The sequence below is a fragment of the Phalacrocorax carbo genome, chromosome 2 (genome assembly GCF_963921805.1).
Source record: "Phalacrocorax carbo chromosome 2, bPhaCar2.1, whole genome shotgun sequence".
NCBI lineage: Eukaryota > Metazoa > Chordata > Aves > Suliformes > Phalacrocoracidae > Phalacrocorax > Phalacrocorax carbo.
In genome coordinates, this window is record NC_087514.1 from 115511792 (window position 1) to 115535493 (window position 23702).

The 23702-nt window shown below is 40.8% G+C and overlaps 1 protein-coding gene across 7 annotated transcripts in view; it reads right to left on the reverse strand.

Annotated features, from left to right (window-relative positions):
• ELMO1 (engulfment and cell motility 1) overlaps positions 1-23702 on the reverse strand; it is a 314254-nt gene that overhangs the window by 4557 nt on the left and 285995 nt on the right. For all 7 annotated transcript variants that reach the window (XM_064443946.1, XM_064443945.1, XM_064443950.1 and 4 more), the window contains 4 exons: positions 18784-18896; positions 10610-10717; positions 6905-6987; positions 1336-1413 (listed from right to left, as the gene is read on the reverse strand). In XM_064443946.1, coding sequence (XP_064300016.1) covers positions 1336-1413; positions 6905-6987; positions 10610-10717; positions 18784-18896 — 382 coding nt within the window. The remainder of the gene's footprint in view (positions 1-1335; positions 1414-6904; positions 6988-10609; positions 10718-18783; positions 18897-23702) is intronic.

Below are 23702 nucleotides of genomic sequence, written 5' to 3' on the forward strand. Positions count from 1 at the left end.
TTAGACCTTCAGCTCTAATGGCACTTTATGCCTGGGATCCCACCGCTGCCTTCTCTTAGATCAAAACTGACCAGCAAATACTACTCTGGAATGAACATACTTGAAAATTACACTCAAATATTAATCCCCAGGAAAACCCAAATGACCGTAACTTAATTTCCTCTCCTAACATGGACATTTATTTGAAGGTTTTAATCCAGAATTGCAAATGTTGAAGCTGTGTAACTAAACACACTTCACTTGTAATTCAATTTCATGCACTTTGATAACACTACAGTATAACACAGCTTAATGCAATCTTCTGTGTTTCATCATCTTAACACAGTGTCCTGAACTGAGAACAAATGTGATACCACAAAATAAGGGTGCAAGGGGAACACCAACTCTTGTTCCTTTAGAAAGAATAAGGAAAAACTTTATTCCTTCTTTATTTTTTACTATAGTGCATTCTGCAAAATCTTTACGTGGAAGTTTGTGAGAAAGACATCCAATGCTTCCACATAACTAGGTAAATTAGTTCCGTCACTTTCCAAAAGGCAATGATGTCGTCTATTTCCTTGTGTTTTCAAGTGAGACAAGGAGGCAGGGAGGAGACTGTAATTCTGCTTTGCTGTTGGTATTTACACTGTCTTCATACAAGTGAGACCCATTGCAAAACAACCCCCTGTGGAGATGCAATAGAGGGTACCTACTATGGCCACCTGTCATGAATGGTCTTAAGCAATGTGAAACTAAGAATAAGTGGATATGCTATTCAGGACAACGCAAGTCTTTGGCTGAAACTGAGACCCAACAATGGTATAACCTCCCCTGGTTATACTGGCATCATCAAAATGAGCTGAGGAGAGCAGTGATTCTTTAAGAGCTTGGCTGTACAAATTTTCAGTATTGAACTGAAGTTCACTAAAGTGAACACACAGCAAAAATCCTCCAGGGTAGACCAGACCAGGAGAAATCTTTACTACACCAGAAAATGGTGAGCAAGGTCTGTTGAAACTGTGAGGTCTGCCCAAGCTCTTTTCTTTCTCTTACTTATGGTGCATATTTCAGTAGGGCTTAGAAATACTGATCTTGAACTTGGACCCCCATGTGCTCTATGACGTACAAATACAAAACATGTTCCTTCTGTGGCTTAGGATATGCATGAAAATTGCAAAAGGTCTTGCTCCCATACTAATCTCTCTGCTTTCAGTTTGTTGTGAGACATGACACAGGTTTAGGTGGGCCTGCGCTCTGTTCCAGGATGACCATTCTTATGTTCTTATAAAGCTGATTGCTGCCACAAAGCAACTAAGAGGGCTCCAAAGAAGTTTATGTACTCTGAACTTGACTTACCTCATGCTTGTCTGGAGCAATGAAATTCAGCTGGCCACTCGAGTCATACAATATAGAGAAAGCAAGCTCTAGCACCTCCTGGAATACAAATAAACATATATGAATGCTGCATGAGAGAGGCATTAGTATATTCAGGTCTGTCTTTCCTTCCTACCACTTATTCCTCAATACAAGTGGAAAAATAGGTTATAGTACTCGCCTGCCTGGCCAAAGCTGCAGCAGTACCAGACCATTGCAACAGACTGGCACAGCAAGAACCCCAACATAGATGCTTCAGTCAAAACAAACCCACCCCACTCAGTCCTGACTATAGCTTGCTCTGTAATGAATTACTTTAGTGTTTGAGTTTAGATTTGAGCTAGGCAAAGGAGAGGCCTAAAATAAATATAACCCATAATAGCATACTTGCAACAAACTCTTCGTGAAGACTCATGGTTTCTTCAATTTGTATAGATTAGATTTGCAAAATTCTGCAATGTTTGATTCCCTGTGTCAAAAATCCTGCCAGGACAGTTAGTCTCCTGGTATATACTTATGCTCTTTTCACCGCTGGAAATCTATTAAATTATTCATTCTCAAGAGATTTCTGTCGTTTTGTCTCTACCTGAACCAGAATCAGCAGTCTCAAACTGAACTATCTGGGTTACTTAGTCATAAGGACCCCAATGAATCTTGGGAAACAAAAATCCAATAATCTTTTTTCCCCTCAGCATTGAAGCTGGAATTTCAAAGGTGCCAAAGTGAATTAATTAAGCACTGACCTTCCCTAAAAGTCCCCTGGACCTGGGTTCCTATGGGGAAACCCATCCAATTTGAATAAATAATGACCTTCCACTGGCCAGTAGTGCCAGTACGTAAAGATGTTGTGTTATCACGGTTACTGTGCACACTACTACCAGTGTTGTTACAAGGATTTCACAACCTGTAAGCTAGCTCATATGGATGTAATAACTCTCTGGAAAAAAGAACCAGCTACAGAGGAGAGTGCTGACTCGTAACTACTTTGATCGGTATCATATGTGCTGTTCTTTTTGCCTCTTGGCTTCCTGAGCCCCATAATACTGATCACCTTTGCTGACTCTCAGCTGATGACAGTCCCTACACTGCCAGCAGCGACAAGAGCATGGCTTCTTAAATTTGCTACACTGAGCTTAAAATGGAAGAATGGACTGTGGGCACTGCAGCATCTACATTGCTCTACATTTCTAACCCTGATCTCCAGGTCTGAAACAGACATAGGTCTTTGGATTTCAGTAAGGGTTATGTCATTTTTGAACTTGTGTGATTAAGAGCAGAGTCTGATTCATAAAGCTTGCAGTCCTTAGGGATAATCCTGCATGATCAGAGATCAGGCTTCTCATAGGAAATGCTCTTGGTTTCCTTGAGTTTAGTTATTACATTCAACTTGCTATATTGCCAGGCCACAGGAGACAGGTCTGTGTTAAATCCCCATGGAAGCTGCAGATACTAACAGTATGGTGCAGTCAGCAAACAAATGGCTCAGGGCTCACATAGCCTTTTTGTGTTTTAGGAATGTCTCTCAGCCACACCTTATTAAGAGTGATGTCCCTCATTACAGAAACAAATTTACCTCTGCCCACGCAAACCTGGCATTATCTCCTCACAGAGTGTTACAAATTACTGACAGAACATGCCAAGTCATGCAACTGAGGTTGTGAAATAAAATGTATCACTGAAAAAAAGGGCTTGTACTGCTTTACTATGATGTTTCTGAATTTCATGAAGGTCAACAACAATCCCATAGGCTTGGCCCCTGTATACTTGTCCTTTGGGAAATTCCAAGGATTGAAGTTTTTGTTCATTTCAAAGGAAGGAAAAGGAGGGAAAAACCCTGCCTGAAAGAGGAATATCTCAGGGACCCACGGGTTTGGTCATTTCCCAGTCTGGCAGAGAATGGGCAAGGGCTACATTTAAGGCACAAAGCTTCCCTTTATGGGGGAAAGTGGGAGTTTGGCAGCCCTGGCTCCAGTTCAGCTCCTTCACTGGCTGCTCAGGAGACTAAAGGCTCAGGAATTGCAGCTTCCAGCTGCCAGTGTCTCAGTGTCTCTGTCGCCTCATGCAGAGCAAACTGTCAAGGAAAATGGAAGCCTAAGAAGCTGGAGTTGCCAACTGGCCCTCCACGCTTATGGTGGTCTCAGTGGTTCAGCTGGCTGACTTGCCAGGCACTCCCACCTGGTTTTGTTACATTCTCATCAATGGCAGGTGATTTTGAGGAATTGGCAATTCCTAAAGGAAAACTGGCCAGTCTCCATCAGCCATCTGTGGCTTTCTCCTCCCTTTTCTGTCCTACTTCTCAACCTTTCTCAAAGTCATCTTCCATTCCAGCTTTTCCCACCCATTTCTCTTGCACTCTGGTCGTTCTCCTCTCTTATTCCTCCCAACGTGCTCCTTCCGTCTTTGTTTTGCCTCCACCTCAATCTGCTGAACTCTGTCCCTTGACACTCCTAACTCTTTTCACCTTTGCACATTTCAGACCTCTGTCCTTCCCTAGATGCTTGTCAAAGGTATTTGGACCCACAATGTGCCTCTCTTTTGAGCTTCACTGAAAACAGGGAACAAGAGGCTCTGCACTTGCTAGCTGGACACTTCCCACTCCTTGGTTTCAACTCTGCACGGAAAGCTGTTGCAGGTGGTTTGAGGGGAAGCCTGCTCTCCCATGCCCAGAGCTTCTCTTTCCCACAATCTCTGCTGGTCCCTCACATGGGCCAGAGACAAGCTATTTTTGACAAAGAGGCATTTTAGGTGCCTACAGCAGAGTGGTTCCATGCAGCTGGAATGACCTCACTACTCTCTGCCTACTCTGTCATCAATAGCCTCAAAACAACCATGTCTTTGCTGAAGGTTGAGACCACAGCCATGTTAAGTTTGCTTGCCACAGCCATAAGATCCCCTGCAGGGAACTTGTTCAACCAACATGAAATAAAAGAGAAGAGAAGCTGCAGAAGTACAGGGAAGCGAGCAGAAGCATTTCTGCTGACTAAAAAGGCACCAAGCCTGAAGCCTGCCACATCAGCAAATAAAGGGTGATAGAAGAACATTTAGAAATACATGGCAATGTTTTTTCCAAATTCTTCTCTCATGTTTTGTTATGAAGGCTGCAAAATCTAATATATTTCATTTCCTTGAAATTCATTAATATTGCTCAAGAGTCAGAAATGAAGGCTTTAAAATTAAACCTAATTTAAAAACACAAGCAAGATGAACAACAATAGATTCAGGTCTGGTCCTATCAAGTTGCTCCAGCTTCATATGCATGCAAATTGCAATTCAGTTTAACTCTTATTTATTTCTAAATGGTCCCGCCGGAAGAATAATGGCCATGTGCCGGCAAATGAAGAGATGCTGAAGCCTTTGTTATGGACATTCTGCCAATTCCAGCTATGTTCATAGCAGTGGCATTCTGCCATTCAATTTTCTTTTCTGCCAATGAATAAACATTAAGATGGTCGTCATATATGTACAAAGAAAGCGCAGGATTAAAAGGCCTCTTAAAAAAATATATCACCGATTGTGACATTTTAGAAAGTGAAAGGTTTCATACACCAAACTCAGCCAAATTGCATTCTGTGTCTGGCTTTTTAAAAATTTTTGTTTCATTGTCCACATTAACCTGGTACTCTACAAACAATGATGTGCTATTCCTATGATGTCAGTTACGTAGTTGCAATACTGCACGTGACAGTTTGACTGGGATGACAACTAATTTCACAAATTCTGTGGTTCTTGGGGGAAAATCCAAGGAATCAAGGAAGGCAAAAAAACCCCAACAACCAACCCCAAAGCCCCCATATGCCCCACCACACCAGAAACAGTAACAACTTCATAATTATTATTGCTGGGATCACAAATGGAATGCTCCAGCTATGGATGAAGCCATGCTACTGATCAACTCCTGATCTTCACACTCTCCGCCAGCAGTTTTATGCCAGTCCAAATCAATTTTACCTGAGGAAATGGGGTGATGCTGACAGCTGAGGACAAACTCATCTGCAGCACTGCTATTTAGCATTAAATACTATCTAGACATTACTGCTCCATAAAGATGACACATTTCCATCACTGCCACCCACCACTTTCCTTCTCCTCATCTTTCCTTTTCGTGCGGACATACGAGTGCTAAGACAAGGAAGCACTAAAAATACTTTACATTCATCATATAAATGCCCGAACCAAATGCTGTTGATGGTTCAGCTGTAACATGAGGTAGGAGTTGTATGCAATTGATTGTGTGTGTGTTAGTGCCCTGATTCAGAAAATCAACAAGGAAAAACACTCCTGGGATTTTTTTCCTGGCTTGGCTTGACTTTTTGATTTCCAACCATGTAAAGCCAATGGTGAAAGGAGATGACAGTATTCTGATAGACTTAGAGCAACCTGTGTAAGAGAAACACATGCAAAGAATATTCGAGATGCTCTGCATTTCTGCATATAGTTAAGGAAAGAAAAGTTGCAGCTGTGAAGCTGCAACAGTTGTGTGATGTAGTTTTGACAGTGCCTTTTCATTTTCTGTGGTTCCTATCAGGACTGTTTTTTCCAGTATTTATTTGAACACTAAATGAATGCATTTTATTTTTGAAATGCTGAAGCAGGAACTCTTAACTTTACTATTTTGTCCATCAAAGTATCTTTCTAGTTAGACCCAAAATTTCTCAGTTTCAGGTAACCAGCAGTTCTGATTCAAATCCTCTGATCTGGTTCCCAGACCTCAGGGTGTGGGTCATTAGAGTCTCCCTCCTTCTTGTAAGGTCAGACAGCATGACCTGATGGAAAACTTATGAACAAACCTCATACAACATGGCATGAAGACCATCATTACTGAAGATGTCAGACTCTGCTAGTAGCTCGATTTCTTCTTGCTGTAGTGGCAATTCTTACTAACAAAAACTCTGCAAGATTCTGGCACTGTACAGTCTGAGTCTTACTGTCAGTTCATAGCTCTTGATCTGAAACTCTGAAAGGCAGCATAAACCTAATTTAAGCTGACCATTGCCTCCTACACGTTTTTCCCAAACGCACTGCTGAACACATCTTTATACACCTCGCTAATTGCCTAGCATTTCCCTTACATCTTTTGCTGGCAGTTGTTTTTCTATCTGACTGAACCTGAAGTTACCATCAGCTGGGCGTTAATTGCAAATTTGGCATGTGCCAGTGTTCACTGAATGTGAGCTCATCAGAGAGTACAGCTGGGACAAACTAGTTATTTATCAGAGACAATATAGGAGCAGGTACCACCAATCATTGCTGCTCTGCTCTGTAGCCGCAGTCAAAACTGCTTTGCTTTAGACGTAGAACACACCACTACTAAAGACTGTCCTAATGTGCTCTGGGCATATAACAATGCACATCTGCCATGAAATCTGAGTAAAGGAGAGTAGACTGTCCTAATAATTTAAGTCAAATGCTCTGAGGTGAAAACAAAGTTTGTGTGCATACACAGAAAGGTGGCAGGCTGGAATGAAAAATACCTGTATTACTTCAGGGAAGGTCAAGTTGACAAGCTTTGTATTCTGCAGGGTGTGTATTCATAACAATTTGAGAACCGTACCTTGTTTTGTTTAAGAGCTCCTTTCTCCTTCATGTGAGGGCAGTCTTTCCCAGTCACAACAGCTTTTATATCTGCCACTGGCACTGCATTAAAAAGAAACAAAAGCAAAAACCAGAAAACGAGTTATAACCAAGGTGCATAAAAGCTACAGAGTCTAAAAAAAGGCAAGACTAATGTGTTAAAATTACCACCTCCTTTGCCATTTCCAGCCTGTTGTAAGCAAGAAAACCAGAAGAAAACAACTAAAATAGGAATTGGTGAATCTTGACAAAATTTCAGGCATCTGGATAAAAATCTGAGTATGCTTTTTATTGCCTGTTGAGACTGCTTTGGGTAAGAGTGTTTTATATAGAAGTATACCTGTGTCTGGGCAGTTTTTATGTACTCGTGTATCTAGAAGACATACACTGTTTTCTGCCTTACTAATCTAATACGCCTGCCCTGTTGCTGCTCTTTCCTAGGCATCCAGGCAAAGACCCTGCTGGAGGGAGGATGCTGGGCAAGTTGGACCCAACCTCACTTGATGCTACTGTCCTTCTGTTAATGCTTCTATGAATTTTTCAAATAGTTTTCTATTTCATTCTCATCAGCAGTTTAGTCACTTTCTGGTATTAGCTGGAATAAGGACTACTAAGGCTTCTAACAACCCATTCCAATTGCTTTAAAATGTGAAATGATCCGAAATCATTAAACAATAAAAAAGGTAAGAAAAAAGTATTGGAAGCTGTTGCCACTCAGGCTCACTCACAGAGTGAGGTCACTAAAACATAAATTTCTCCGAGTTTCAAGTGGAAGTCAATTTTCCAACGGTAATTACATTATGGAGAATCTATAGGCTGCACAATACAATATGGTCAGTGAGTGAAAGTTTTTACAATCTATAAATAATCCATTATCCTCGTGGCTGTGGAAAAGCATCATATATAGAAACCAGCATAATATATGAAAGTCTGTTACTGTCCAGTTCTTTACAAACTCTAATGGAAATACAGGAGAGGAGAAATGCATGTTTTCTCCTACTGGGTACAGCAATACTGTATTTTATTACAGATTACCTCGGTCAAATGGATAGCATGGGATATAATAGACATTTTAGAATTATTTTCTTTGCATGGAAAACTAAAATAAATTGAAGTTATTTGGCTCTTCACTACTCAGCCTCTCCTGCCTTTAGTCTCAGCATTTCATGTTGTGGCCCTGCTGACTTTTTATGTCTCTGACACTACCCCTACTTTTTGGTCAAGAAGAGAGATTATTTTCGAGAGGAGACAGTAAGCTCAGAAAAAATGGGAAGTAAAGGAGATATTTGACTGCACCTACTTTAGAAAGGTCTTTTTAAGAAGAAAGATCTCCTGCCATTTGTTGAAGATGCTCAGAAAAACAATTTACCTGATTGCATAAGGTAGGGTTTGCTCAAGATAGATCTCTCAACCAAGAAGGCTTTTCTCCAGGTTTCATATGCTCGATCTCTGTGATCGGGAATGCAGTTACTACGGGAGATCACAGACTGATGTGACATCCTGATCTTTATTTATCTGGAACTTGGCCTATTCCTTGCTTTGGAAATATAGAATGAAAGGCTTCAGATGGTATCAGAAGCTGACTACAAGATGCTGGAGGGTGTGAGCACAGATGTGATGTGTTCACAACAGATAAAGCCCTGAGAAAGAGGGCAGCTGTTTTCTGCCCCAGTTGGAGTCTGCACAGCTTGTTAACTGCCAGACTGAAGACAGAGGTGACATTCACAGAAATGAAAAGGTTAAATACCCCTATATTTGTTTTGGAGATAGACACTAGTTATTCAAGCTTGGCAAGGAGTACACAAAATGGTCTACGCTGCTTCTCTTGGTCTTCCCTTTTCTTACCCACTTGTTCTCTTTCATCTGTTGACCTGCTCCCAAATGCTGACAATCTGGTCATCACATTCAGTCCTTAACAGTTCAAAATTCAATACAAATCTATACAAAGAACACCAGAATATTTCCGGAAAACGTTCTGTAAAATTCCCAAGTCAGTTTGGCCTGACACGTTTTGAACAATAGCACCACTTTATAATCTTGTACCTTGCAATATTCACAACTCTCTTTAATTAAAACCTAATGTGGGTGGCACTTATATCCTTCATCACCTGAAAACCTGAGATACTGATTAAATAACCATATCTTTCTCAAAATGCATCAGTATCTGCTCTGCCAGCAGGCATGCACTGGGAACATGTGGGTCTGGCCCAGTGGTTCCTAAAGTAGAAGCCTCTGTCCCCATGGGATCCTGACATTCCTGAGAAGGCTCAAGAGCCTATGGAAAATGCAAGATGAAGCTTGCAGTCAGGGTCAGGGATTTGAGTGTGGCAGTGTGCTCAAACCAAGCAAATCTGGGAACTGATGGTCTCTTAACTGTGTCTGCAGTTCGAGCATGACCTTTATTAGTCTTTTGTCATTCAACGTGACAGTTAACATTCCAGGACTATTTCTCTAAGCCTCGCCCAGTAAAGCAGACTCTTCCAGTGCCAGTGCAGCAATGTGATCCCCCATCTTACATTCTGCTAAAACTGCAGTAACAGCATGGAAAACCCTTGAGACAATCTGTAAGGCAATGAAAACAAGGGAACGTGACTGCAAACTGCCAGGGCTCCAGCATCAGACAGGCTCTTCCTCTTTCCCTCCCAGACTGCATCTGGGAGCACTTAGAAATTTTAAAAGATGCTGCCTGGAGATACATTGGGGAAGAAGAAAAGAGAAACAATTCCTTGTTTTACTAATATTCAGGGAAGTTTAAATCACTGTTTTTCTCCTTTCTCAATTTTCAGGCTGAAGAAATTTCCAGTGTCTGAGAAATGAGTCTTTCTGCTATTCCGTGAAAGAAGCACAGCTACCAACTAGATTACTTGTACAAGCATGTCTCATTTAATCATGCCAAGAATGGCATTTATTACTAATGGAGGTTCTGAAAAGAACAAAAAGAAATGATTCCTTATTCAATGCTTGATTTCTTGGAGCTGCTTTCTGGTGACAGAGCTATACAGGTGATTATCTCAGTCATCCCAAAAAACTTTCCCAGGATTGCAGGTTAAACATCTACAACTCATGTTGAAGGACTAAGAAGAAATTTTCATGAGAGTATAATTTTCTGAAGGGCTCCGAAACTACTTTTGTCCATAAAAAATATCCCAATAAATCCCCTGGTAGGAGCTGCCATAAAGGCATGCCTTCTCCCAGTTGGGCACACAATAACTGCGAGTTCTTCTCAACACTGTTCACAGCAATGTGTCACCGTTAAGTCCGCAGTCCACGATAATGAAAAAGACCTCTGCCTGCCACGGATTTCTCCTTCAATCACTAGACTGTTTGCCACAGAAGAAACATCTGTCTCCATGGTCAGGAAGTCCTTCTGAAGATGCCCAAGTATATTTATTTGACATCTGCAGTTAGACGAGCAATGAAAATAAACTGTGTTCCTCCCCAGGAAAGGCATGGTATTTCCAAGCTAAATGAAATTATAAACTCATCCCAAAGCAGGGCTTAGTCCTCAATACACACTTGCAAAACCAGGAGAGCAGTGTTTCGATGCAGGAGGAAATGTCCTCTGGTCTCTATCTCCGTAAAAAGAGATGTTGATCATGTCCTGTGTTAAGAGAAACCTACTAAAGTTATAAAGAGGAATTAGCATAAAAGAAGCAAAATAAAACAATTCTTGTGCATTACTTACGTTTATCTTGCAAGGAATCATGGGGGACTTCTCCCTGGGGACTTTCTTCCAAGTCTCCATAGTGCAAGACCTTGTGATTAGGTGAAAGTCGACAATACCAAAATTTGTCTGTTAAAATAAATGCATTAAACAAGGTCACTCACATATCTTCATGAGCATTATCAATAGCGTAGGAGAAAGCTTACTCTTTCTACACTACAGGGAAGGGCTGTCTTTTTTCTTTCAGAAGGAGTGTGTGGGGTGTATGGAAAGTACGACAGGGACTTTGCTCAGTAATTCTACTTGATTAAATGAAGCTGGCACTAATATACCATTTTTGTATTGATTTAGTCACTGGGTCCAAAAATAAATACTAGCAAGAAATAATTGACTTAGTTGTGCATGATACCATATACCCTTATGACCAGAAGACTGTCTAAGTAACCACTTATTTGAGTGGCTAACTTTAATGACCCGTAAAAGCTTAATTTTTAGCACTCACTATGTGAAAATTAAGCCCTGCCAACTGTCTTGTGTAGGACACCCAAAAACTGATACATTTGAAATATCCCATACTTTATGAAAATTATGACTCATGTCTTTTTTATAGACATGAGAGAACAACCCCATATTTATGGAGGGACTGGACATAACAAACATGCAAATATTTAAAAAGCAGATGTTAACTCCCTTGTCCTGCAGATAACTCAGTGCTTTGCATGGTCACAAATATACATGTGGCCATGCAGTCCCACACCAGTTTGCATTTTAGCCCTTCCTAGGAGATGTATATTTACATCTCCTGCCACCTCCTGCTTTGCAGGCTATAATTCCACCGTAACAATATTTGTTAAAATCTGCTCCCATGAAGAACATCAGCTTTGCAGAGCCAGGCCACTGTGCTGCCTAGCATGCAAGGGTGGTGCTTGCCAGTTCCCTTTCCCAAATGGCAAGAATGAGGTTACTCTTCCTTTTCAGAGCACTTTCTATTTAATAAATAGATACATAATGTTAAGCTGTCAAAAATACAATCTTGTTACATCCAAGCTATAAATCTCCGAATGCTCAGAGCAAGGCCAGATGTTAAAATGCCAGTGGAAGGGGCAGAGGGGCTTCTCTCCCTCTGTGCTTCTGCTGTTGGCAGCGCTGATGCTGTGCCAAGCAGCAGCCTAGGGGACAACTCAGAGGAAATGTTAGCATTGACCCAGCCCTGCGGTGCTGCAATCACCAGGAGCAAATAGAGCCACTGTTCAGATAAAACGTCAGAGAAGCTGTACAACCACCAGAGCCAGCATATGTGAGCTTGTTTGGGGTGTTAGCGAAGGAAAGACCTTGTCTCTGTTATTGAAATATTGGCTTCATGGACCCTACTTCTTTCTAAGGGACACCCTCCAGTCCCTTGGCCAGCCATTTAAAAGGCAATGCAATAAAACACAGAGAAAGGCAATTCAGCTTTGAATGGCAAAAGTGCTTGCACATGCCCTTTTAAATTTCTTTGTTGTGGTGGGTAAAAATACTTTGGGGAACAAACTCCACACCCTTCAAACCACTTTCTGAGTGTGTAGCCCCTTCTACAGAAAGATTCCAGAAGACCTTACAAACCACTGGCAAAGGCTCAAAGCGGCAATGGGAGAGATTCTAGTTATAGAATCGTAGAAATCATTAAGGTTGGAAAAGACCTCTAGGACCATCAAGTCCAACCGTCAACCCCACACTACCATGTCTCCTATCTACTTCACAGGCACATGAAACACTGAAAGATTTATGGTAGAGAGCTTGAGATTATGATTTTGTGATGCACAGAAAAAGAGCTCCTCAAATACAAACACCCCTGGACTGTACACAGTACATATGATGCTGCACAGTATGGGGTCAAGAGGAAAACCCCACTTGCAAAGCTTTTGTAGGACTTTGAAACTAGACCAAGCAGAGCCCTCTCATTCAGTAGATGCATCTGAAGAGCACACACAGAGTTAACTTGTTGGGCAGTCTCTGTGTCTCAGAAGGATGCATGTGAAACTTTTCTAGATTCATACCTTTCACAGGAAACTCAACCAGGACCACTTCAAAAACTGATACTTAAAAAATATACCCCATTGAATCTGACTGTACACCATCGTGCCCCTTGTCTACCTAAAGAAATGCCCCTACTACCTGTGGCAGGAGGCTTTCATGTCTAGCTTAAACTGCAATCATATTGCTTATGAGACTGTACAAAGCAATATACCTTTCTGTCTCTAAGATTACAACAATCATGTTTTCCTAATAAAAGTCACCATGGTCTCACTACTTTTTCAATAACCTGGCCAACAAGATGATGTAACTGAAAAAAAACCTAGTATGAATTCCTTTCAGTTTAGCAGAAATGGGGCTGGTGGTATTAGGGTTTGAAAAAGGTCTCTTTAAGTGCCTCAGGGTATTTTGGTAACCTTGCTCCTGTTTCAATCCCCTGCTCTAATAATAAAAGAGGGAAAAACCCCTCAGTGAAAATGGCTTTACTTAGTTTTTAGGAAGGAGTGGGTTTTAGAGGAAGAAAACCTAGCTCTGAAGGCTTGTGGAGCCTTTTATAGCAATTCCCCATAACCCAAGGTTAATTAAAGAACTAATAGCCATAGACTGTAGCTTGAAGAATGTCCAACGTGATTCTCCTGTGGGCTCACTAATAACTGCCACTGCACCACAGCTTTGCTGTCAAGAGGAAAACCCTTAAATGAAGCCTACAAATGGAACTAACGAGGTTCCCTCAGCCACAGCCACTAAACGACTGCACCAGCCAGGCTGAGGAGGGTGATCGGCATGTTCGTGATGGGAAGTAACCCTTGTTTCTACAACCACCAGCTGCGGTGGTTTTTTTCTGCTGTACATAATGTTACAAACAGTTTATCAGACATTATCCCACTTATTTGATATCTCAGTGCCTCGGAGAACAGTTTTAAATGGGATGCATGCTACTTCACTGTAGTGCAGGTGCTGAACATGATTTCATTGTACAGGTAGTCTATAAAATAATGCTGCAGTCAAAAATGATACGAAATTGCTTCCACTGACAAAAAGGGTGAAGAAACCCTAATTACAGAACAGCACATGGGAAGTGGCCAGCATTTGCTTTTAGCTGTAAACTGATAAAGAAACAAAAGGCAAAAGAAAAAGAAACACTTTTCTACCACGATTAGAAAGTGATATTTATAAAACAGAGAAAAACTACTGTCCAAACCCTCTAGAGCATTTAAGCCGAAGCCTGCAGAGTTGAAGTGCCACAAGAGGCTTTAAAGATGGGATGGGCATTTTCCAATAGACCCTGTCCTCCACAGCTAGCAGATCAGTGTGTATGAGCACAGCTGGAGTGCGGCAACTGTCCGTTCAGGAAGGAGTGGAGTTTGTTTGGGTCTCAGGCTTAGTCTTATGAATTTGCCCCAAAGCCTAAGTCCCTTCTATGAGCTAGAGCTCTTATTCTGTATGCAGTGTTATTACACCCACCTCTGTAAAACTCCTCCTCAGAGCAAGCAGCTGTAGGGAGGGCAGTCGCTAACCACGGAGTCTTTAGAGATGACGTGGGCTTGTGATTTCATTGCAATTTTCGGACACTACATCATTTACACTTCCCAGTGAGTCCTTATGTCTTTTAGCTCACTGACCACTGATGCAATCAAATAAAGGTGCTAGAGATTCTTCTCTGAGAAACAGAATTAATCATTCTGGTTTTTAACCTGAAAAGGTTTCATACAAATTGTTCTGGCTTTCAGATAATTGTTAGAGCAGCCAGTGGGTTAAATATATCGCAGCACATTGTTACAGATTATAGATGAGGCTAAAAAAAAAAAACACCCAAATAATAAAATCAGCTACAATTTGGCTGGAAGAGTAATATTCAAAACTGTGACCAAATAGTAGGGCACGGAACATTTTGCTGATGGGCTACAGAGTGCTTGGCCATTCACACAGTGTGTTTCCAAGTGCATTAATAGCCAATGACTCAGATGCCCTTAACAATGCTATTCCAGGTAAAGAAGTGCTGTGGTTAGTACAGAAGTGCTCTGTGGTAAGAATCTGGAGAGAAAATAGCTCAGATATGCATGGACAAAAGTTTGAGAGTATACATTTTATCCCAAGATATGTCCCAGATTCCTAAAGAAGTTTTTTGTTCAAAGAAAACCTTCCTCATGAATTTAGCAACAGGAACACACTTTTAAATATATCAGTGAAAATCTCCATATTTGTGTAGACTCACCCTATTTCTTTCATTGTGTCGCCTTTCTCTAATAAAACTGTAGTGACATATTTTCATGCCAACCAGTCTTGACTGCTTTAGATGAAAGCCAACAACCCCTGCAAATGACTGGCGAATAACTGACCTCTGGCAATGCTGGAGGCATATTTGGTTAGCCGGTTCCTCTCAGCAAGTCACGCACTCACAGAATATTATTTTTTATGGGACTATGGAGGGTGGGATGGAGTAACAGTAGCAAAGAGGCTTGGCAGAAAAAAGACAAAGTGTGTGTTCTTGTTCAGAAGTGTAAGTTACTTATCCTAGCAAGAGATGGAAATCCTGTCTTCACTTGGTGTTTTTGTTTTAATTTAAGCTTTTTCTTTCCAGGTTACTTCCATGGTGCCTTGTGTTTTTAATTTAATGGTGTGTATTACCAGGCTTTCCTTCCCTTCCAAAAATTACTGTTCAAGAAACCTCATCTTTGGCTGCAAAACCACTTCAATAACACGCATTTTCTCTATAATCTTTATAAAGCTAAAAGGGGAATTTATTTCCAAGAGTGCACCCAGCAACATAAACTGCAAATGTACTGGATGACAGCATCAGAAGTGTCTATTATCCTCAATAAAATGCCTTTATCTGCTGCTTAGCTCTACAGGAAATAATAACTTTTGGGGTTGTAAAGTGCTTTGCAGGCTTTCACTTTAGTCTTCTCCCCTTTCTTTTAGGAATCAACTAAGGAGAAAGCTGAAGAGGTCTATCTGTCAGCTCATGTCCACAGTCAAGGAACAAAGCAGGGATTTGCAGAGCTTCGTGATCTGCTGTTGAACAATGACCAGAAGGGCAGACTAGATTTTGCTGTTTCATTTCCAACTGATTAACAATGCTTAACAAAAACAGGAGTTAGTGCTGCAGTTCTCCTATGAAACCTTGCAAGGGAAAGGCCACGCATTCCTTAAAAGTGCTAAGGATCCTGCTGGGACAGCAATGGTATTTCTGAATTTTGGCTACAGAGAGATCCCGCTGATATGACAGTCCTGTGCTGAAACACAAAATGCAGAGGTCTAACTACAGATACCTCACAGCTTAATCTTCAGCATCCCCTCCAATGAATCACCTGTTGGACTGGAGGCTTTCCAATGCCAAGTATATATGAAAGTGTTTCACCTCTCTCAAAGGCCATAAACTCCCTTCTCATTTTTTTAATACATCAATTTTTTTTCAACTTACTGTGACTAACCATGCGTGTCCTGCCACATGTTCAAGCAACAATCTTAACAGAAGTTTGCTCTGGAGTCTTTATCATGTGGTAATGCCTGTTAATTATTTTTTAAATGGGCAATTTAATGCTTTCAGCTTCTCCTGTCTAGGGAATGTTCAGGTTCTTGTACGATCTGTAGATTTGTGACGTTTGTTCCAGAATTGTCTCAAGGGAAAAAAAGAATCATAGGAAAGGTAAAAGAAGCAGTATACATACTGAAGTAAAACACCTACCTGATCTTACTACTCTTACAAGTAAGTTGCCACATAACAGGCAAATCAGGCAAATTGTGATGCCTCACAGCACTCCCCATTTCTGTTTCAAATCCTTATCAACCTGGATGGACTGTGGTCCTTTGAGGGCCTTGGTAATGCTCCATGGCAAGTGAATTCAGCTGGAGCAGCATGCAGGTGACAGGGCTCCTGAAGCACCAGGTAGCACAGAGCACACGTACATGGAGGTGGGTTAGGGCAGAGGAGATAGGGAGGTGGGATAAGGTTAACAGAAGACACACACAGGAATTTGGAACTTATACTATATTTATCTAGACATTCCGAGGAATTGTCTGAAAGCTTGACTGTCCTGTTGTTTAGTATCACTAGCTAAACCTCTGGTTCTCCATTCACTTTACTTCACCTAGTTCTTGACATCATGATGGCCCTGCTGGTACAGCTTTCTCTGCTTTGGGTACAGGATACCCTGAAGGATAAAGGCTAATTTCAGGAGAGCTGCTTCTGCTTTGTGCCAGCTGCCACTAATTGCTATTTGGACTGTGCCAGGTATTGTACATACCTGAAAAAGGATCCCAGTTGAATGGCTTATATGACAAACATTCTTGTATTTGCAAACCATACTTTGCTTCTTCATTAGACAGCACAGTGTTAGATCTTACTGAGTTTAGTCCTGGTGGCCTCATGCACCATCATCTTCTGTAATGGCTGTGTCTTCTCTCTCCCTGCCTCCCTGGGGATAATTTACACTTCTGTTTCAGGGAATACAGGGATTCTAACATAAAGCACACACAATTCTTAAGGGCGTGTGGAAACATGCCCTTCTATATGGGCTTGTATCTGACAAAACCCAATATATTTCAGAGAAGATCAAGTTCTTTGAGGCATGGTAGTGTATTTTTTTTTTGTTTCCACAGAATTGTGAACTTTTTTAGCCCTGTATAAATATGACATCAAAGCAATTAATCTGGTGGCTTATACAATTCACTCCAAGGCATGATACATAGCAACCTTCTCAACTGTGGACCAGAAGATTAAGTTGATTTTTTGTTAATTTTTTTTTAACTTCAACTCCACTCATAGAAGTTGAACCAATTTATATCCCCTAAGGCTTTTGATCCTATAAATCATGAACTAACAACAGTTTAAGATAAAATAAACAGTCTACCTTCCTTTTGGAGATCTACCAAAAGAAGGTTTGCCACAAACCCTGCTCCTTCCCTAGAATTTCAGTCATTCGGCTTAACGCTCTAAGAGGAATAAAATAAACAGCCCTCGCTACTGATAACCAAACCAAACTACGCGTTACTTTAGGTGTTTTTACTCTGTGAACATGCTGCTGAAGGGAAAACATGTATCATGCCTCCCTATGAAATCTGTACAGGAAATTGCAGTGGAATTTTAATGCTCTTTCCCTAAGCTCTGTGCAGCAGGCTTCATAGGTGTTTGTAGGCTTGACAACAAGGATATAAAGCTGCATCACATTTTTCTGCAACTCAACCCTTTCATAAAGGCTTTGAAATTTTCTGAAATAACCTCCCTACATTAAGGGTCCTTCCTGCATTACGGAAAATTGCCTCTTTGTTTCCAAGGAAGGAGGCATTGCAGGGATACTTCCCTCTGTGAAGAAAGCAGTTTTCCCCAATTGATATGAAGGTCTCAAATATTAATCTTTGTCAGTTCTCACTCTTAGCTTTTGCAACTTTCTAATTTGTATTGTATTTACAGTGGAAAACAAACGGCAATCTGAATCCTCACAAAATGGGGTCTTTAAAAGGAAATATTTGGATACAACCTCTAATTGATTTGCTGAATTTACACTATGTCCCCTTTATTTTGTCTGGAGAAAGAAGCACGCCTCTCTGAGGGGAAAAGAACCATAGAGAGTTTGACCGTGCAAAATGAGCTGTAAATGTAGCACTGAGCAATGACTCACAGGATTGGGAAAATAATCTTCTCATGTCAATCAAGTATTCATCTGAAGGTACACAGATTACTGATCTAAGTGCTTTTTAAAAGTATATTTAATGTATATGGTAATATATGACAAAAAACAAGGACAGAACTAGAAGGAGGGGTGCAGAATGAGCTCATTGCATATATAAGGTGGTCCAAGTTTGAGAGATTCAAATTCTGGTTATACCAAGTTTCACGTGCTATTCCTGCAGAGGCAGAGATTTTGTTTTGAGATGAACAAGAAGCCTGGATATCCAGGCAGAAACGAAAATACTCAGTTCAGAATGCAAGACTACAGCCTGAGATTTCTGTCAAATGTTGGACTTGTTCCAGATGATCTGTGTGATGAAGCCAAAACCAGTTCCAGGGAAACAGAGGAAATCCTACAACTGTAACTAGGAGTTGCTTTCAGATGCCCCCTGGTAAAAGCAGCCAAGACAGCACTACAACCAAGGATCTTGCCAGTAAAAGTAGCATTCAACATCTCAACTTTTAGACAAAAGTGACAATAAATAGCCAGACTAGGCAGTCTGAACTGTACCTTGCCGACGCCGACTGTTGAGTTTCCTAAAGCAGGTGCCCTCCACAAGTCGATTGAGACGTTGCTGCTTGATCAGTTCTAAGATCTCTGGCTGAATCTTCTCTTTTAGTTCCCTTGAGAAGAAAGAAAGTAGACATTTGTCAAATTCAATCAAAGACCGTCCTCTTTCCTCTGAGACAGAGTATCACAAGATGTTTCTGCAAGAAGTTTGAAGGGGGCAGTCACAGACAGGCCCAGGTCAGAATCTGGTCTGCTCCGGGAAAAAAAAGCCTTTTTCTTATAACAAAGAATGGGTATCAGGATATCTCTGGTGCAGACATTTCCCTGTTATGACATCAGTTTATGACTCAGGAAAGCCACTTATTTGTTTCTTATTTTACTCATCTAAAAATAATGCTTACTAAAATGCATCAACAAGGTTTTTCTGTGGCAAAAAATGCTCTTTCATTGTAAGAGCACTGTGAAGCTTATTTGAGGGTCTGTCACCTTTTGTTGCACAATCCTCTGCTGGTGTACTTTACTAGCACTATTATTTAGGACAACACAAGAAGTCTAAAACACATTTTGAAACTACAGTAAAAAACAGCGAGCAATGCCAATGAGCTAAAGTAATGATCAGTGCTATATCGTTGTTCTTAATTCCACACCTGTAGGGGAATAGACAGGGATCGGCGACCGGAAGATTACGGGATGTGACGAAAAGATAGACTCCTCCCCATAGGAGTGGCAGGAACAGGAAGCGCAAGAGCTATATAAGCGTGTGACGCAGCCAAATAGACGGACATTTTTGCATCCATCATATTGATGTCTGTGCATCACTGTCCCCAGGGTGGGTAGAGCCCTGTGTCCCGGAGGTATGCGGCCCAAGATAAGTTCTCCCGTAGAAGCGTACAGCTACACACACCATTCAATTAATTATTATCAGAATTTTGTGGAAGACAAACCCATGATTAGGGATTGTTCAACGATCAAACTTTACCCTTGCCCAGGAGTGCAGAAACCCACAGTGCATTTAGAAATAATGTTATATATACCTCAAAAAATAATTTTTTTAAGTCCTACTTTGATAAGAGTTCAATATGTCAAGAACTAGGCAGAAAACATATGCACATAATATTTAAAGTTTGATTTCATACACCATCACATGGATTCACAGATGTCTGAATTCATTAAGATTCATTAAGAACACATAAAAGACAGGTTTAAACATCAACTCGACAGCAAGCCTAGTAAGATTAAAAAAATAACTGAATGTGTAGAGGATTTATAAAATATGAAGTGTGTCAGAACCATAATTTTCCACGGCTGTGCAAATTAGGTAATACCAAAAGTCATTCTGTCTGGCAGTATGTTCCAGCAATCGTCATCTAAAGGAAGCAAAGCTGTGGTATCCCATAGAGAAAACAAAAATTTCTCTCTTCTTTAAAACTTAGGGAGCCCAGTCTCTGCTGATCTCCACATTCATTTGGATCCTATACCTTTGATCTGCCAGACCCCCACTGAAACCACTGGAAAACCTCTGCTAAAGATCAGGCCTTGAAATAGAAATGCCACCTTTCCCCCAGGTATTAACAAGATGGTTGGAGTTCTTGATGCATAACCTGCTGCATATTTACAAGCTGTGAAAATCCACCTGGTCAAAAATCACGGAAGCATTGTAACTATAGAAACAGGCCACCTTTTGGAAATGTATTATTAGTCCTTTAGGGTAATTTTCAAGCACTGTTGTTTTCTCATTGGGAACTAAGATATGAATATGCTGAATGGTCAAATACTGTGATTAAAAGAATTTTGTGCTTGAATAAATGTCTTGCCTTTACTGAGCTGGTGAGCTCCCCCATTCCTCAGTTAAGAACTGGGAGCAGGGGCTGAGAAAAACAGTGTTAAAACACAGTGTGGATTACTCAGCAGTCCAGGCTGCAGACTAAATCTCCAGCTGGACTGATTTCAAACATTCAAGATTGGTATAAACATCAGTTTGATGTTAGGTAGTTTAATTCAGCAACTGGATGGCTATCATTAAATAGGCGTTAAAGATATAACATCATAGTTGTCAGACACTACTTAGAAAACAAAAATGAACGGGTCACCCAGCACATTAACATCCCACTGTTTGCTCATAGTATTCCCTCTTCTGTCCTCTAAAGCCCCATCTGCCCTTTACAAACCAGAAGAGGAGGCTTTTTAACCAATTGAAAAATAAACAGCAATCCTCTCTGAAGTACTTCACTAACTAAGGCAGACTTTCCATAGGAGGCAGGGAGGTAGGAAAGAAGGGACACCTTCCGCCTCTTCGCTGATGTGCTGGAGTCCCTCTACACATGTACATATACTTGTTCTCACAACTGTGAAGGTCAAAAGTAGTACTCTTTTCTGTTTTACAGTCCCCATACTTGAACACACAGAGGTCATGGAAACAACTCGTTGCTCCACAGAAAAACAGTCTTCAGTGACTTTAGACTTTAGTGACACCCCATGTCATGGTTTTAACTGGGATAGAGTTAATTTTTCTTTACTGTAGCTGACACAGTGCTGTGTTTTGGACTTAGTATGAAAATAATGTTGATGAAACACTGATGTTTTAGTTGTTGCTAAGTAGTGCTTATTCTAAGTCAAAGACTTTTCTAGTGTCCCATGCTCTGCCAGGGGCACAAGAAGCTGGGAGAGGAGGGGGCACAGCCAAGGCAGCTGATCCAAACTGACCAAAGGGATATTCCTTATCATATGACATCATGCCCAGTGTATTAACTGGGGGGAGATGGCCGGGGGAAGCAGCAATTGTGGCTCAGGGACTGGCAGCATTGGTCAGCAGGTGGTGGGTGAGTAGTTGCATCACTTGTGGGATTTTTTCTCTTTTTTCCAGGCTTCATTTCTCTCTCGTTATTTTCCTTTTTATTATATTATCATTATTATTATAATCATAATTATTATCATTACCATTATTACTATTACTATTTTATTTTAATTATTAAACTGTTCTTATCTCAACCCACAAGTTTTCTTGCTTTTGCTCTTCCAATTGTCTCCCCCATCCCACAAGCATGGGGGGAATGAGTGAGCAGCTGTGTAGTGCTTAGTTGCTGAGTGGGGCTGAACCATGACATCCATCCATCCATCCATCCATCCATCCATCCATCCATCCATCCATCCATCCATCCATCCATCCATCGCTATGGTCACCTGCACTTAGTGTCCTCAGTAGCTCATTCCAACACATGAGTACTCTGGCTTGTATGGTTTTCAGCTGTTTTTCAGATACTATAACTCCAGATACATTTCTGCAAGGTGATCCTGCCACTCAGTGCTCCTCACTGTCAAGGTTTCTGTTCCACCACTTTAAGGTGATAGAAATGGGGCAGAACAATCAAACCACGGCACACAGTTAAACAAAAGATGTGCTTCTTTGAATCTTTGTATTTCCTTCAGAAAGGCATCTGAAGGCAAGGGTGTTCAATTTCTCAGGGTCAGTGTCTAAAGACTGGAGGGTTAGAGGAAAAAAAAATCTCTGCACAAGAAATAGGTCCTCCTGCCTAATTTTAAAATCAAACAGGAACAATGAGCTAAAGGAAGATCATAAATGCAAGGATGTTCTGTGAAAATTTTCTTTTTTCTCCTTCAGGTGACATCAGCTTAACAGTTTGTGTCTTGTGAAGAGAGAGAGAACAAACTCGAAAGTCTGAGGAGACAGCAGCTTTAAAAATTGTTATTCATTTCCTACTGTGTTCCTGTCACGTTAGAATGTCAGAAGTTAGTGGGCTGGTAAGACAGAAGGGAGGAGGAAACCACACAGTAATATGTACAGTTGCTAATTTTCTGATCTCACTGGTCTCAGCACTATAGGCAATACTGACATCAGTTACTTGCTTTCAAAATAACAGACCTGAATTGTCGACAAATCTGAAAATCCTTAGAAATTATTTTAAATTATTCAAATGATACTAGTTCTTCTTCAGCACCAGCTATATCTGTCCCCAGCTTTTACCTTTCTGACTTACAGTTAAGACTCTTTCTTGTTAGCTGTTTTCCTTCCAGGATAGAGAATATTACAGACATTTAAATCATTACAACACAACAGAAGAGTAATCCCAGAACTGCTTTCATGTGTTTTGTCCTTTTATCTTTCTGGCTTGTAGCTATGCCCTCTCCTAACCACTTCACGTATTCAGAAGGGGCATTAGTGACTCTTTCTAACATTGCAGAGAAAACTGTAAGATAAAAAGCTGAGAAGCATCCACATCCCTCACTCTATTTCCCTGTATGTTGCTGATTTTCACAGAGATGTTACTTAGCAATCGTCCCCTAGCTGACACTAACTCTCCTTTAACCAGCAAGCCTCCACTTGGACGTCAGATCTTGATCCAGTATTAACCCATCTGTGTTGCCATTTAATGTGTCAGGGAGATCCCTGGTCCTCTACAGGTCCACAGGATTTCCAGACACCTTCTTCCACAGCCATTCAAAATGAACCAGTGATACTGTATCATTTCATTGTGGAATGGCAGTTTGGATGATCAACATTGATCCCAGAATCCTGAATCAATTCTGTTCTGAAGGACTTTTTATTTTCCCTAATCAAAAGTAGAAATTGAAAAAATTTCATCTTACACGATACAACAATGCACATGTAAACGAAACAATTAATCCTTGCAAAACAAAGTTGTTGTAGTTATGAGGATCTAAGACAACACTTCCCAGCTTACATTCAAATCCAACTTAACTGAAGCTTCTCTCATCCAGCAGCTTGAAAACTTAAAACTTCAGTGCTTCATACAATGAACAGCAGAAGAAAGACTTCTATCATGTTCAAGGCAGGAAAAACCATCATTTGATTGCCATATTCTCACGCAGATTTAAACAAGGTCTGCTGACTTTACATTCACCATTGTGCGCAATCTCTTTTAGCATATCTGCAAGGCTTT